This window comes from Leptonychotes weddellii, chromosome 4 (assembly GCF_054177405.1).
Source record: "Leptonychotes weddellii isolate Sample4059 chromosome 4, ASM5417740v2, whole genome shotgun sequence".
Taxonomy (NCBI): domain Eukaryota; kingdom Metazoa; phylum Chordata; class Mammalia; order Carnivora; family Phocidae; genus Leptonychotes; species Leptonychotes weddellii.
In genome coordinates this window covers 87,317,215-87,334,244 of record NC_138372.1, presented here as the reverse complement: position 1 = coordinate 87,334,244, position 17,030 = coordinate 87,317,215, and the positions used below count along the sequence as shown (strand labels likewise).

Below are 17,030 nucleotides of genomic sequence, written 5' to 3'. Positions count from 1 at the left end.
GTGACCTTTGGGGTTCCAGACCTTGGTTTTCTCATGCGTAAAAGGGAGAGGATAATGCCTGACTCATGGAGAATGACAACATATAAATTTCTTTACAGGAATACATGTATGCCATCGTTATAAACCAAATGAGATGGGTGTATAATGTACAGACATATGATTGTTACTCAGTAAATGGCAGCTAGTATTATCGAGACAAGTCCCCAAGTCAGAATATTCCTATTACACTCAGAGCAAGGTTGCCAACTTAAGAGTCACCACCAAAGGAAGGCTGATGTGTCATTTCATTCACCAGCATTTCACTATGAGATAGCTCTAGCTGGCAATTCTAAATCTAAGGAAGTTAAATTTTTAAGTAGTCTGGACATTCTAACTAAAAACACTGAAACTCGTGAAAAGTATCCTTGGCTAAAATTAATAATATTTTAACAAAATGTCCTTTTGCCCAAAGCTACAGAAGTGGGATAAGATATAGTTCTGTGAGCAGAAGTAAGGAAATGGTATTATTTTAACAGCTTTCATGGCTTAATTAATCAATGTATGGAATTAATACTGGAGAACTCTAATAATATAGGCTTCTGCAATAGAAGCAGTGATTTTCCAAATACGGCTTAAAGACGTCCCAAGACAGACATACACTAATCTAAAAATACAAAATCATGCTATGATTTTTGATGAATCACACCCAATTCCATGAATGTTGGCTTTGATGTACAAGAGCATATTTACCAATAATTTAACAATATTTAACGTTCACTAACGATACAAACTACCAGACAACACTGAGCCAAACTGCAAAACTCCTACCATGCATGTCATACATAAACTGAAGATTGATATTAAACTTGTTTTCATGGTACTGAAGTTGAAGATACTCATCTGGTAATCAAGAATATAAAAACAGTGTGAAAAGATATTCAGAGTACCCACCCCTCTCAACCCTCCACCTCTACTCCAAGTACCTTCCTCCAGTGGAGGCAGGAAAAAACAAAGGTGGTCAGATTTTATCCTACAGTGTCTGCCAAATTACTTTTTAGGTGATTAAATAGATACCACATTACACACTTAAACAGTGTTTCAAAGAGTCAGTGAAGTCGTTTCTTTATGTTTGACTTCTATGAGATCATGGTTAAAAGGTATTATTAGAGAACGCTTAGAAATAATGCAATAAAAATGCAGCCTCAATTTATATTTAAAAAGACCATTGTCTGAAAAGCAAAACATCCTGGAGGCACCTGGGTGGCTGAGTTGAGCCTCAGACTCTTGATCTTAGCTCAGGTCTCAGGGTAGAGTGTTCAAGCACCACATTGGGCTCCACAATGGGCATGGAGCCTATTTTAAATTAATTAATTAATTAATAAACAGCAAAACATCCTGGAAAGCAATTATTTTAGAATTTCATCTTCAAAATGGTACAAGAATGTAAAATTCAAAAAACTGCATTAACTAGATCAATAATCAGTTTCTCAAAGCCAAAGATAATTAAATGACCCTCCAAAGTATCCTATCCACCTAAGAACAAGCAGCACTGACTTAGAGAATCTTGATGTTAAAAAATACTGAAAAACTGGGGCACCTGGGTGGCTCAGTTGGTTAAGCGACTGCCTTCAGCTCAGGTCATGATCCTGGAGTCCTGGGATCGAGTCCCACATCGGGCTCCCTGCTCAGCAGGGAGTCTGCTTCTCCCTCTGACCCTCCTCCCTCTCATGCTCTCTGTCTCTCATTGTCTCTCTCGCAAATAAATAAAATCTTAAAAAAAAAAAAATACTGAAAAACTACAAGCAGTACTTTTTAATTGCACACATTAAAAAATTGAGATGTTGATATCTTTTAAGATTTATTTGAGAGAGAACACATGCAAACACACATGTGCAGGGAGAGGGGAGAAGCAGAGGGAGAAGGAGACAGAGAATCTCAAGCAGACTCCCTGCTGAGTAAAGAGCCTGACGCAGGGCTCGATCCCACGACCCTGAGAGATCATAACCTGAACAGAAATCAAGAGTCGGATGCTTAACCAACTGAGCCACCCAGGCGCCCCAAGAGAAAAGCATTTAGATAAAAGCAGCCTTTAGATTAAAAACTTCAAAAACTATATTACTTAAGTAAACTATTTAAGTAAAATCAGTGCCTCAGTTTTGGTCTATAGTCAATATCTGGTTTTTAAAAAATGATAGCTTTATGACAACTGTGTACTGCTGTTGGCTTCAAAGCAGGAGAGATTAAATGTTTTAAAAGAGGCCATTTCCCGTAGTGTTGTCTCCCCAGCATCTCATCTTTTGAGGAACTACCCATCCCTTATCTCCTGGGGTTCTAGGACAGTTATAAATCACACTGTGCTTTCTATACCCAACTGCAAGAGTAGACATGTCACTCAGGCCTGGCCAATCATGATACCCCACTGCCCTCTCTTTACAACTGGTCCAAGAGATGGGCACAAAGTCCCCACATGAAATTTCGTTATTGGATTCCAGAACAAAGATGAGAGGCTTTAAGGACTCCGTATGACTTGGGGGTTCAGAGCTACCTTTCTTGCTACACTGAGAACTGAGCTGAAAAAGAAGTCAACTCAGAGGAAAAGAGCCAAGTGATAGTCCCAATAACCATCACTTGAGAGCATGAATATAGCTGTTACAGCCCTAGGTATGGGTTTTCATGTATGTAAGCCAATAAACTTCCTAGCCTAGATTAACCTCAGTAGTTCCTGTCACTTGCTACGGAATCCTTACAAACATAGAAACTGACATGTGAATTAGGATGTTTTTTTTCCCCTTCCTGATGAGATCTGACCTACATTATCACCAGATACCTGTTGCAAACTAGATAACCACATCCAAAGAGTAATAGATCTCTAGGGCTACTCCATTAAAGGGGATTTTTTTTAGTATTTTATTAAAGGGAAAAAAGCCATTTTCACTTAACTCTATTTGATGAAGGTCAGAAATAAAGCATTTATTAATAAATACTTCCTTTTTCCCTGCCTTTCAGAGTATTTTCATTCCATAAAACTACTTCTGTTAAATGTCATCATGTGGATATAAATAACCCCATGGGGGGGGGAGTGTCTGAGTGGCTCTGTTGGTTAAGTGTCCAACTCGATTTTGGCTCAGGTCATGATCTCAGGGTTGTGAGATTGAGCTCCGCGTCAGGCTCAGCACTCAGCAAGGAGTCTGCTTGAGATTTTCTCTCTCTCCCTCTCCATCTGTCCCTCCCCCCTGCTCACACTCTCTCTCTTTCTCTCTCTAAAATAAATAAATAAATTCCTTAAAAGGAAAACAAAAATATTTTTCATAGTCACATATAATTCCCAATCAGAACAACAAATGAGAAACAGGGTACCTGCTCACAAACTTCCTGGAAGCAAGAAAAATAATTATGTGTTTAAAATTATCTCAAAAAAAAAAAATAGCAAAGAACCTAAGATACTGGAAAGTTTTAATTAAGTAGATCAGTTACTGTTCATAATGCATACCCAAGACAAGGACAGCCTCCAAATAGAATAGATGCTAATTTTAATAAATTTGAAGCAAAATTCCTTCCAATTTGCATTCCATAATATTTTTTAAAACCCTAAACTCCAAATACATTATAGCAAAAAGTTTAACCCTCTATATTTCTGAGTCTCTAAAACAATTATCTCCAGCATAAGTATTACTAAAACAAGGTCCTTACAATTTACGAGCACCATCTGTCCTTTCTCAGCTATTACAAGTCAAATTATGGTCCTCAAAATGTAATTCATGCTCCCCTGGCCATGAGGGGATGACTGAAATTGGGGGGGGCAGGCAAAACAGCTCCTGGGAAACACTGCAGAGTAGCTGCATCAGGACACACTGCTAAGGCTGGGGGTGAGGGGGTGGGGATGAAAATATAATGGTGCTACCCTTTTCTTGGAAGCTAGTCAACTGCAACTTTAACAAAAGAGAAGAGGGAGTTAAGGTGGAAATCTATTTTCCAGTTCTCTTTTTACTAGACTAGCAAATTGCATTTTCCTATAAAATTGGCTAGGCTTCCAAGGCAACACAAGAAAGCCTATTACCATAAAGCACAGTACTACTAGTAATATTTCAGCTACATTATGGGTTAAATAAAAATACTCATTACGAGTTGAATAAGGCTGAAGGTAGAAATGGCATTAGGCACTTTACTAGCATTATTTCTAGAAGAAAAAACATTTCAAGTCCCAATTAAAAAAAAAAAAACTTTATATAAGACGATTCATATTAGAACTACCTACATATTTAAACAATTATTCTCCATTTTCCAATTATTCTATAATGCGGATTTTCTGCATTTATACAAAATAAGGTTTTACACACATATACAAACACGATAGAGATGGGAGTATACTGAAGAACTATCTGTATTGAACACTCTTTTTTTTTTTTTTTTTTAAGATTTTTTATTTATTTGACAGAGAGAGACACAGCAAGAGAGGGAACACAAGCAGGGGGAGCGGGAGAGGGAGAAGCAGGCTTCCTGCCGAGCAGGGAGCCCGATGTGGGGCTCGATGCGGGGCTCGATGTGGGGCTCAATCCCAGGACCCCAGGATCATGACCTGAGCCGAAGGCAGACGCTTAACAACTGAGCCACCCAGGTGCCCTTGTATTGAACACTCTTGCCCCATATGTTTTTCCTCCTCCTTTCTTACATACTACTGAGAGGATACTAACTTCACTCAACCAAAACCTATCCATCTGTCAAAGCCAGGCTAAGTTCAAAATTCTTCACAGTTCTCTCCTCAGCTAGCCAAGGCAGAAAATCAGGGCACGAGGCAAGGACCGTAACAAGACACAAAAAGGAATGAAAGCTTTCTTTCACCTCATGGGCACATTTAACTTCTACAGATTCACTATGCACACCCAGATGAGGATAATTTCTTAAAATTAAAAGATGGGTTTTATTAAAAAAACAAAAACAAAAAAAACTCTCTTTAATGCAAGCAAACTATTTCATCTGGTGTTCAACCAAAACATAGCAATTGGTTCCAACACAGGGGGGTAAAGAGGCAAAAAGAACTTGTCCTAGAAATGGCACAATACAAACAGAATTTATAAAATACATTGTGAATAAAACACAAATATAATGCATTTTAAGGGCAATTTAACTAAGGGCTATTCAAAAGATAATTGTATTTATATTTGATCTCCCTCTTTTTGTAATGACTTGGAAACCCAAATCCTCTCTAAGAAGTAGTTCCACACCACTTTTTTAGAACATTTATGCTTGGCAACCAGTTAGTCTAGTCTAGCTTCCACCAAAATTCATACTCAAACTTACCTAAAGAGTTTAAGTACTAGAAGAGTGAAAAAGGTAAAACTCTTACTACAGGTATTCTTTACCAATGAAACCTTAAGCTCCCATTAAAGTGTGAGTTTCCTGAAGACAGATAATTTCTGATTCATTTTTTTATCTGTTTTTATATTGCCAGTGCTAACTCACATTGGTACACCACCAAATGGTTGTTGAGGGAATGAATGTGTGCCAGTAATCGAACTTTTTGTTTTCTCTTTATAAAATAAAATAAGCCACCTTTTGGGGGAAACATTCTAAATAATATTCTTTCAAGGAGAAGAGCAACTCTTCCCCACAAACACATCTCTCATAACACTAGCCTCTGAGCCACTGAAAATCTTACCCTTAGGAGCAGTTTTAAATAAAGGGCATTCATTCTCTCTGCCAAAATGTAGTACTGCAAGGAAATTATTTCTCAAAAATTCAGAGGGGAAACAAAACTGCTTAATTAATTAAAAGGGTCACAGTTCTAGTCTTCAATACCAAAACACTTATCCTCTGTCAAATCACAAACAACCAAAAACTGACTTAGGAATTGGCAGAGTTTGGAATTGGTACCTAATACAGAAGTGGTTCATAAAAATGAAATTCTCCTACAACACACTCCCCAAACTCCTAAGTGCTCACAAAATTTATAAAGCACTTAGAGGTTATATAGTAAAGATATTATATGAAACTATTCACCTGAGAAGATTATGCACTGACTTCACAAGTCAGATACTGAAGCAAATGTAGATTTGTTTTACCATCAATTTACAGAAATTAGAGACCAAGAAACACACACACACACACACACACACACACTGAAATTTGTCTCTTATAAGAGGTTTTATAAAGTACCTCCCAGGATCTCAGAGGAAAGACAATTATATTCCCCAGGAACACAGTTATGTTCCATGAAAATCAGTTTTAGCATTCAGCTGAATAAAATAAAAATGATCTGAAAACTGAAAAGGGCCAATTATTAAGTGTTTCTTCTGCCTCTATGACATAAGCCCATTATTCACATGAACTGAAGGTGTCAATGAATGGAGTCCAGAACCTGAAGTTACTTGAGTTACTTGAGACCAATTTTAGACCCAAAAAATTGCTACCAAATTTTAAGTGGACAGGAAAGTTTCCAATTTAAGGTTTATCAAAATTTAATGTGTTTTCCCTAACAAAGAGGCTGCCTCACCCCATCTCTAGTTTCTATTGTTAAAAAAGAAGTTTTTGTATTGGAAACCTAGGAGGCTAGCAATTAAACTCTAATTCCTCTCACCCTTCCCTTCTTCAAATATGACAACCACCTAAACAAAACTCACAAGTTCCAAATTATCCATTAAACCAAAAAGACAAAAAGACCCAAGAGTTAAAAGAAAGGGGTAAAGTTATTCATTATTGGCATAACATAAACACCCTTACTTAAAAGCTTCTAGTAATGTTTCTTCACCAATGGGGAATGGATTTCTAGGAATGTGCTCATTTTAACAAAATTCCCCTATAAGTCGGATGTCTCAAAGAGTCAGTGGCAAACTTTGACCTACGATTAACTGGCATTAAACAAGATCTATTTCAAATTAGTTTTTGTTTAAACAGTAACACTGTTCCTCATGATTTTCATCTCTAGATACAGTAGCGGATTTAAGGTAGTTGAAAGCACTATGTGCATAATAATGCAGTAGCCAATGGTTTAATGTTCTTAATGTATCAATACTTAATCTCTGGAATACAATCCACATAATTTGCCACCACTGATATATGTGTTTTAAAGTATATGAAGAAGTGAATATGCCATAAAAGTCTGTGCATTCATAGACTTTTAGAATTTTAGAACAAAATTAACTACTTCTGTCATTAACCAGAAAAGAAATTGCTTAAAAATATGCTCTGAAATAAAATCAAAGAAACTAATCCAGGTCACAGGACTAGATCATGAAACAATTTCATCAGAGGTCCAAAGTTTAACTTCCTTTACTACTGTGAAACTACAAAGATCAAATTCAATTGAAAACTTTTTTCTCTGCAGATAAAAGAAAGAAAGAAAGAAAGAAAGAAAGAAAGAAAGAAAGAAAGAAAGAGAAAGAAAGAAAGAAAGGAAGGAAGAAAAAAGGCAGGGTTGTACTTAAGAAACAGGTGACCAGTTGCACCAAGGACTAGGTAGAATTAAAGACTGTCCTCGAAGCAGGAATGTACTGACTGCTATGTATTATGTGAATACTAAGTAAGAATAAGATTCCAGTAAGAAATTCCCTAATTCTCTCAAGAAAAAGAAAACCTCCCATATTTTAAAGAGGTGGTGGTGGTGGTGGTGGTGTTGTTGTTGTAATCTTTAATGGAATTTGCAAGTAAGAAAAAAAAAGTATTAAAGCCCAAATCAAAGCTGAAGACAGTCACTGCCAGAGAGAACCTTCCGGAATTAAGTTATCCGGGTGTTGATGCTGGCTTTGGCTGAGCTCCCCTTAGCATGTACTAGACAAAAAAGGAGAAAGCTAGAAAGGATCCATACTCATCCTTTTGCCATGGACTTTGTCAGAAGACAATGAATGCGAGATCATTCCACACTAATATTATATCCTACAGAAATGTTAAATATACTCTTGCACTGTACTAGTTTCTAAATGATGTTATGAATATAGCTTTACAAAGAGTTACTAATCAAGACAAGAGACAGTGAAAAGTACACTTTACAATTCCTTATTAAAATGGAAAATCCATTTCACTCACAAAGTTTAGATAAAATAAAAAAAAGCAATGTGCAGAGCAAATTCCTTTTTAAATTTCCTTACTTTGTATTTTCATACTTTTCAAATTTAAGCCTAACAGTATGGAATCCTGCCTCCTCCGGAGATGATATTTATGCTGTTTTTAATCACACCCAAAGTTCTAGGAATAACCTCTTCTAGTTCCTTAATTTCTAATATTTGAAGTCTTGGGCTTAACCTGCAAAAATCTTGCTATTTTATAACAAATGTTGTTTAAGCAAAGCCATTTAAGAAAGCCATTTCACGTAATGCTTAACATGAGGCTATTAAGAAACTAAGAATACTATTCTTTGAGAAATTAATAACTTTAAATTACAACTTACTTAGAAACGAGAATAATAATCTTAGAGGACACATAGTGGTATCCTTTAGAAATTACTGAAGCAGAGCATATCTTTAAAAAAAATAAGTGTAGTATTCAGAACTTTTATTATTAATGATCAGAAAATATGCTAAACCCATTAATATAAATTATTCTTTTTTTTTTTTTTTTGGCTAAACATTTAAAGTAGGAAAGTACCTGCACTTGTCAAGAGGGAAAAATTTTATTACTACAAAAATGTCAACTACATTCTGGGGCATGTGATGTTTATTCAACACAGCTAATCTATATTAATGAATACACTCTAAACTTTGAATTATTTTCTTAAATTTGATATAAACGTTGAGAAAATATATAACATGCAGATCAGACTAATATTAAAGATCTCCCCAGTCTTCTAAAAGAATCACAATACTTTGAGGATATATCGACTTCCTCAACCTATTAAATCTTAAACTATTTTTGAAAATAACAGTTACATTCTCATTTATGCCCCCAACTAATCAAAACAAAACACAATGATGCAGATGTTCTCATTATTCCCTGACTCAGGGGATTTGAACTAAATGGCACCTACACCAGTAAACCGTGTATTATATAGTTTTTTGCATATTACAGACAGTGCCTGACTCGCTAAATTACAGCCCCCAAAACCTTTCCTCCACCTTTCACATATGGCTCTGAAAGTTTGAGTTAAGAATTTCTTAATTTGCAAAACTATACAGAAAAAGATGTTTAAAGTCTACCAAAGTTTTTTATATTAGCAATAAAAAAGAAGACCTTACATAAACTGTAAGCTTAAAATGAATATGATGAAACAGACCACGTGAAGAAAATCTTAATTTAAGACAGCAGAGACATGTGTGTGTGTATACACCTACAATACTCACACATACGTATACTGCACCACAAACCATCAGTCCCCATGAAGCCCAAGGACTATGAAAGAGAAATTTCCAAAGTGAGCTGCTGAGAAAGAAAAAACACTGTGAGGGAGAGAACATGTTAAATTTTTCTCCCGAATTTTCTAGCATTTTGCAGTGAAGGGATGGACTGATCGTTCCAGCCCAAGTCACAATTAAACAGCCCATTATATTTTGATGCACTATATATTCAGTAGAGCACACTCAGCGAAACTAGTTTGATTTCTAATAACGTTGTTATAATTCTCTCTCCTACAAGCATCTCAGAAAACAGAGCCACCTTCTAACCAATGCTGAACCGACCAACAATGCTGTAGATAACAAATACATAAGAACCATTGCATACTATCAGATTTCACTGTACGCAGTCTGATCAATGCTCTGAAACATAAACGTAACGTGCTTTGCAGTAGATTTGACTTGCATAAAAGACACCAGGGCAACGGGGGTCCGTTTTACCCACCACTTCTACAAAATGTGTGTAAAATCAAAGATTTAGAAAAGATTTTACTCCGAAGAGACACCTAGGTCTTCTTCCGAAGCCCAGACTAACAGCTCCCGGCAAGAACACACTACTCGGCCACATATATTGTACAGCATCGATACCCAGACACCTGAAACCACCTGAACTGAGTTAGGCTGTCAGGTCCAAGGTGTTGCTAGCGTGCAAGCAACACTGAAGCAGCTAAGCCCTCCTAGGTACACTAGGTGGTAACCTTGGCACCAAGTGCCTCAGTAGTACAAAACCTCTTTCCCTATTAGAAAATGCGTAAGACTGTTCCAAAGAATATGCTACAATCGTGAGAACCTTCTCCACAAAGGGGAGCAGCTGAAAAGGCTGGTTTTTTCTGTTTGTTTGTTTTTGTTTTTTTTCTCTCTGGTCAGAAACTCTCGGTAGGAGACGGGGCTACAAATCTAAGAAACCCAGCTTCTGGTTGCAATACTATGACAGCTTGCAGAGCAGCCCCGCCAAACCAGAGCTCAGTTTTCCTATCAGCAAAATGGGAATCACCACCGCCACCCCTCCCCCTCGCCAGGGAGTCCGGCGCACCCTGGAAGTCTAAGATTACCCAGGGCGATAAGCGATGAGGAGTGGCCGCCGCTCCCAGGACGCCCACCCCGACTTCCCCCACAAACCCCGAGACAGAAAGGCAGGGCCGGCGTACCTGGCTTCACAGTCTTGAGACGGATGGGCTCTCGGAAGTGGCGGATGACAGCCAGGGTGTCCCGGTTGGTGAGCCCGCTGACAGGCGTCCCGTTCACCTCCAGCAGCACATCCCCAGGGCTAGGCGCCTTGCCCGAGACGACGCAGCAGGTGCCCCCGCCGGGCTCCTCCCGGAGCCGCCCCAGGTAAGGGAACTCGCCGCGCTCCGCGCCGCCCCGGATCTCGGCGCCCAAGTCGCCCGGGGGCCCGGCCCAGGACACCGCGCACTCCTGCACCTTGCTGAGCCAGTGCTTCTTCTTCTTCAGCGTCTTCGACATCCCGAACCCCGCTGCACCATGGGGGAGACCCCGCGCGGGCGGCGGGGCGCCGCTCCGGCCCCCTCTCAGCCTGGGGGCCCGGCGGCCCGTGCAGCCCAGCGAGGGGGCCTCGACGCTCCGGCGCCCCCACCCCCGACCGCAGCCCGCTGGGGCCGGGCTGCTCCAAGCCCCGAGACGCCCCTCGGACGCCCCTCCCGGCTGCGCTCCCCGGGGCTGCCGGGCTCCGCGAGGACCACCCCGGGCTAGGCTGAAGAAAGGAGAGGGGAACTGTCCCCGGGCAGCTCCTTTCGGGCGGGGTCACGGCCGCCGGCTGGCCCCCGGGCTCCTCGCCGGAGCGGCGGGAAAGACAGAAGCAGGGGGGCGGGGAGGTGAACAGGGAAGAGCCGGAACGGGAAAAATCCGTCGGGGGCGCGCAGAAGCGCGCGAAGACCCGTCGCAGGATCGATCGCGGCTGCTGCGGAGCTGGAGCGCGGAGACCAACGCCTGCCCAAGCTGCCAGGAAACTGCCGCTTTCAAACCCGCCGCAACCTCCTCCGCCTCCCTCTTCCCTTCCCCCCCGCCCTCGCCCATCCCTCATCCAGAGCCCCGCCCCCTCCTGCCGCGCGGCGCCCGGCGCGCTGCCGTCACAGGCCAGGCGCTTGGGAACGAGCCCCAGCACTCGTCTCCCTCGCCGGGGATTGGCCCCCAGCGGGTAGGGGGCGGATCCTCGGCGAGAGTGAGGACCACCTATTGGTCGGTGGGAGTGGAGAAGGCGGGCACTAGGATGAGTGAAGTTTAAAGAGGGTGGAAAAAAGAAGTTTGAAGAGTGAGCGAGGCCGAAGGGAGGGGCAGGGGAATGGAACCGGCCACACATCGCAGGGCCGAGAGAGGCCCTCCTTACCGCGGCTGGAGCCAAGCGAAAACTCGGACACGGAAGAGCGGAGAGAACTCCGAGGTGGAGGCGTGGCTGGAGAGCCGGGCGGAGCAGGGGGTGGAGCCCCGGAGCGTGCACGGGGCGCTTCCAGGAGAGGGTGTACTTTGGAGGGGAGACGACGAGTCGAGTTTACTGCCCGAGGTGGCGGGCTCTCCAGGGTGGCCTGTCACAACCGATCAATTGATGTTTCTTGTTCGTTCACTCACACATTCAGCAAATGTTATTGGACGCCCATGATGGAAGGTAAGATAGAGTCCTGCATACTGCTGTGCGACCTGGGGCAAATTAGACAACCTCTCTGAGCCGCTGCATCTCGGGCTGAAAAGTGGAGATAATTATACCCCTCCAAGCAGTTGTGAAGATTTCATGAGGTACATATAAAATATCTGCACAGTACCTCACAGAAGGTGGGTGCTTACCTTTTGGTAGTTGGTGATGTTAACGATGACTTTATGTCAGAAATTGTGCTAGGTACTGGGTTTCAAAGATGAAGAAAACAGCCGTCAAGGAGGTCAGAGTCTAGTGGGAGAGACTGACAAGTTCACAGACTGCCTGAGATGAGGTAGGGTGATGTGGAGGTAGAAGGTAGGATTAGAACTAGCCCAGGAACCAGCAGACCTGCATGCTACTTACTTGCTGTTTGACCTTGGCCAAATCTCAGCTTCAAGTTTATTCATCTGTGAAAGAGGTGGAGGGAGGACTAACATTGAATAAAGAACATCTTAGGTCCCTTCCAGCACTAATTTTTCAAAAACTCTTGAGCATTCTGTCTTCCCTCACTTGACTCACACTCTCCCAGTCTTTTTGTCTTTTAAAAATCTTATCCATTCTGAGTCCAAATGCCATCTCTTCCAGGTAGCCTTTGATTTCTTGTCCTCCAAGTAGAAACTTTTCTTGAGCTATGATACTTTGTCTTACTTTTTCAGAGTGACTCCTAATTATATAGTCTCCTGTCTCCCTTTAATGGTTGAGGAAAGCCCTTATTTACACTATGAATAACTCCACAGAATCTCATCATGTATAAGATAGAGGGGACCAAGTTTCAACCACTGCAGTGATTTTGTTCACACCATTGTATCAGTCAGAGCCTAGCAGGAAACAAATGGTACTTTGCAAAGATGTGGGCAGGCTGTGGGAAACCACAAGGGTAGTGTGGAACCCTAGGGCTACAAGCTCCTAGGTCTGTAGAAGGGGAGGGAACCAAAATTCAGCACCAAAAAGGCAGCCAGACAGGAGCCTGTGAACTTCAGTCAAGGGATGCAGTCAGCCTAAGTAATTGTCCAAGGAGAAAGCTGGGGGATTTATATCTCACTCACCTCCCTCTTCCAGTCTCCTGCTGGTACATCCCAGTGGCCAAATCCAACCAGAAGCCAGAGGGCAAGAGAACCCTTTGCTGCAGTCCATCTCAGTCAGTCACACAGAGAAGAGGAAACCCTGCATCTGGAGAGAAAAGGGGGAAATATCCAGCACAGACATGTGGATTGCTCCGATTTACCCAGATCTGAGGCAAAGCTGGAATATTTTTTTCTGAAGTATTACCTACACTAACAGATTCCTGGATGAGATCTTGATAACCTCCACATCATCTGCTTTCACAGCACCTCTGAGAAAATGTCTTTTCCTGCCCAGATTGTATCCGTTAGGATACTTTTGGCCACAAGGAACAAAATATGTAATAGCTTAAAGTATAAGGTCATTTATTCTATCTTTAACACAAGATTCAGATGTTAAGTAGTCCCAGGGTTAGTTCAGCACCACAATCATGTCACTAAGGACCCAAGTTCTTTTTGTGCCTGCTCTCTACCATCATATGCATGTTGGCTTCTATCTCCAGGATTATCACCTCTTGATTGCAATGTGGCTGCCACAGCTCCAGATAGGACATCCTCAGAGGTCACTGTACAAGCAGGAAGGGAAGGAAAGGCAGTGCTGCTCCCATTTTTATGAAGGAGAATAACCTTTCCCAGACAGCAACCCCCACCCCAACCAGTAGAATCTCCCTTATTGGCCAGAAAACGGTCACATGCCCACTGCAGCCCAGTGGCAAAAAGAAAATGAGATTGCCACAGTTCATTAAATTGATCATGAGTCACCCCAAACAAAATAGGGGTTCTGTTTGAGAGGAGAAAGAATAGGTGTCAAGTAGGCACCCAATAGTGTATGCCACATGCCTCAACCAAGAAGTTATCTTGACTCTTGGGCAGAAAACTGCAGTGATTAGGATCTTGAGCTCTGGAGTCAGACTGCAAATCCCAGTTTTTCTACTACTAGCTTTGTAATCTTGAGAAAACTACTTAACCTTACCTAAACTCCATTTCCTCATCCATGAAAGGGGCATAATAACAATCTTAGCTAGGTTGTTGTGAGAACTGAATGGAGCTATTTGAGTCAAGAAAGCACTTAACATATGGTCTAGCATAAAAGCAAACATTCAATAAATTAGTTTGTGCTAGTTATATTTATGACAAGGCAAAAAACATTGTTCATCACCTTTGTAACTCTCTAAGTATTAAATTCACCCATCTTAGTAAGCCTAGGTTCCATTTTTTTAAAAATTCTAGAAATAAGCTGCCGATGCCAGTGAATTAATTCTGGTAGGATATTATTCTGGAAATTACTGCATAATTAAAAGAGTCACATTACGAGTGTCTATCTGTAAAATGGTACCTAAGCAAATAATCAAATTGTATCTATGTTTATCACTGCTTCCTAAACTTAATAGTTGGATAATAATAGTTATGATTTCCACTGGGGAGTATTAATAAGTCAAACAATATGGAAACTGGTTTAACAAAAAGAAGGGATACAGTTGAATTTGATGATCTCCAAGGTTTCTTTGAGCTACTTCTAACCATCCATAAGTTAAACATAGATATGTTTCAAGATGCTGCATACCACAGGAGTTAGGTCCCAAGATGGCTGTAGAGATGCCAACACAAGTATCATAATGTCTAAAGGCAGAAAGGGGAGAAGTGGTTGTCTCCTTTCCCCATTTCTTTTTCAGAAATCAAGGAAACCTCTCCGCAAAGGCTCCCTCCAGTTTATTGGGCAGAACTTTCCCAAATGCCCTTTCCTACACCGAAGGTACAAAGAGTGATGAAATAAATACCCTTACCCATTTTCACCCTCTGGTGCTCAAAAGGAGATCCAGTGTCTTATAAACTGCACGGCTGCACAATATCTGAACTGGGGGGGGGGGGTGTCTCTTCTCAAATACAAAGAAGGAAAGACTGGGCTTTTAGGTAAGCAATCCACAGTGTCCTCCACAAAGAGACTGCACTGATTTGCTTCTAGTATATATTTCTTCTGACAAGGTGGGGAATTGGTTTTGTCTTATGATATTGTGCAGAGTGCTCCTAATGAGAGTTAAATAAACCCTTCTACTTCGAAAACTTCAGAATGGCAGGTATAATTTCTGAAATGACCCATGCTCGCTTACTCCTCTGTACAATCAGAGGTCCCTTGTATGCTGGTACGGTTTGTGTGCTGACAGCTCTGGGGCCATCACTCACATCGGCGTCCATGTGGATCATGCCCCTGGAGTTGTGCATGGCTTGGTGCCAAAGCAAGGCACGTGTAGGGAGAAGTGTTCAATTTTATTTATTTCTATACTCTCAATTGTTTCTTTCATAAAAACTTGAATCTCTAGTAATAGTAAATCAAATCATTATTGAGATGAAGTCATTCTCAAGTACTGGTGGTGGCAGAGGGTGGGGGAGAAGTAGAGTATACAGATAAAACAAATATTTGCCTTCCCTGCAGAATAGAACAACATTCATCCTGTTTTTCTTCCCACAGATTATATAATAAAATTATCTTGAATTTTAAAAATTCTGGTCACCGAAATCTTTCATGTTTGGACAAAAATGTCCATATTTACTGGTATTATGGAAATGATATATGTAATGTAGTCTAACATTAATAACCTAACCAAATTCAGTATTAATGTTCTATCTTTACATTTTATTAGCATTTTTATTTGCCTAGGTCTATGGGCTAATTTGTATGCTAATGCTAAAATATGCTCAATTACAAAAGCAGTTACATGGAAGATTTTATTTCCGTTAAACAAACTAATTTATTGTCTAAAATCTGTATTACTATGTCTCATACATAAACGTGCATTTTTGGCCACGGGCGCACTTACCTGCAAATGACCAAATGAATCCAGCCCAAATTCACAGAACAATAGAAACATTCAAAACCAAGTGCAGTGCCAACATGCTTTGAAAGGGGGGTTAGTTAAGCAGTCAGATGTCAAGTTCATCTAACAAAGCAGGACAAAGAGAACGTTGAATGAAATAGAAAATACCAAAATACCTATCTTTCAACTTTCAGCTTAAATACAATCTCCTACTCAAGGCCAGCCTTTATTTCCTGCAGCTAGATGTCAGTTCTTCCTTCTCCAGAACTACTAGCATGTTACCTCTATGTGTTTTGTTTTCCAATAGACCTCAAGATCCTTGAGAGCAGTGTCAATCTCTGATTCATTTGTGCATCCCCCATTGGTCTGGGTACTTTGTCTTTAGTAGAGTTAGCACACATTCATTCAAAAAACAGAGAGTACCTATTATAAACAGGCATTGTTTTAGGTGTTGGTTTACGGCAATGAACAGACTTACAAGGTCCCTCGTTTCATGGGGAAGAAGACAGTGCAGGGGAAGAAGTAGTTTTCCTCCACCCTGTTAGGGTCTCTGGCTGGGTCTGAAAATTCAACTGACAAAGACACTAACAGGAGAAAAGCACACAACTTTATTTAATATAAGTTATATGTGACACAGGAGCCTTCATAAAGGAAATAAAGACCAGAAGAAATTATTAAACCTGAGTGGTTTTTGATGAAGAGTTGAAAGTCATGGAAAGATGTGATAGGGCAAAGAATATGAGCTGAGAGTAGTAAACCCAGGAAACTCAGCAAATTCTGTTCGCTCAGATTCTTGTTGATATCTCTCCATCTTGGATATCTGGATGCTCCTTTTTACTCCAGGTATGGAGAGGGCACCTCTCCTATGAGGGTGTTATGATCTGCTTCAGAGAAGAAGGGCAGGGAGAAGGTCAGACAGACTGCTTCTCCTATTTTCTCAAACTGCTTCAGTTTAAAATATTCAATACGCCAAGCTGCCATATTTTAGGGTATCACATCCTGAACTCCATCAACAGCAAGCCCAAAGCAAGTAAATGATCAAGAAAATTTCCAGTAGTAATAGTACTGTAATTAAAATAGAAGATGAAACAGAATGAAATGATGGGTATTTAGGAGAAGACACAGGTTACATCAGATGGAAATCATGGAGCAGATCTGCTTGCGAAGGTGACAGTTTTGCTGAGACATGAATGACAAGGAAGAGGGAGCC

General features: G+C 40.9%; 1 protein-coding gene and 1 long non-coding RNA gene across 8 annotated transcripts in view; one reads left to right on the top strand and one right to left on the bottom strand.

Annotated features, from left to right (window-relative positions):
* The window catches only part of MAGI3 (membrane associated guanylate kinase, WW and PDZ domain containing 3), a 230,754-nt gene extending 219,444 nt beyond the window's left edge, over positions 1–11,310 (bottom strand). For 2 of the 5 annotated variants that reach the window (XM_031016887.2, XM_081815695.1), the window contains exon 1: positions 10,448–11,310. In XM_031016887.2, the coding sequence (XP_030872747.1) occupies positions 10,448–10,763 (316 nt within the window). In that variant the 5' untranslated portion in view covers positions 10,764–11,310. The remainder of the gene's footprint in view (positions 1–10,447) is intronic. The other 3 variants (XM_006728471.3, XM_006728472.3, XM_081815696.1) reach the window with 3 other exon arrangements.
* A 5-nt stretch (positions 11,311–11,315) lies between these two features.
* On the top strand, positions 11,316–16,213 carry LOC145720864 (uncharacterized). Of its 3 annotated transcripts, XR_014144097.1 has the most exons (3): positions 11,372–11,919; positions 13,006–15,194; positions 15,247–16,213. It is a non-coding gene; the product is annotated as an uncharacterized LOC145720864 (long non-coding RNA). The 3 variants fall into 3 exon arrangements; XR_014144096.1 differs by having other exon boundaries at positions 11,316–11,919; positions 13,006–16,213; XR_014144098.1 differs by having other exon boundaries at positions 11,915–12,047; positions 13,006–16,213.
* The last annotated feature ends 817 nt before the right edge of the window (positions 16,214–17,030 follow it).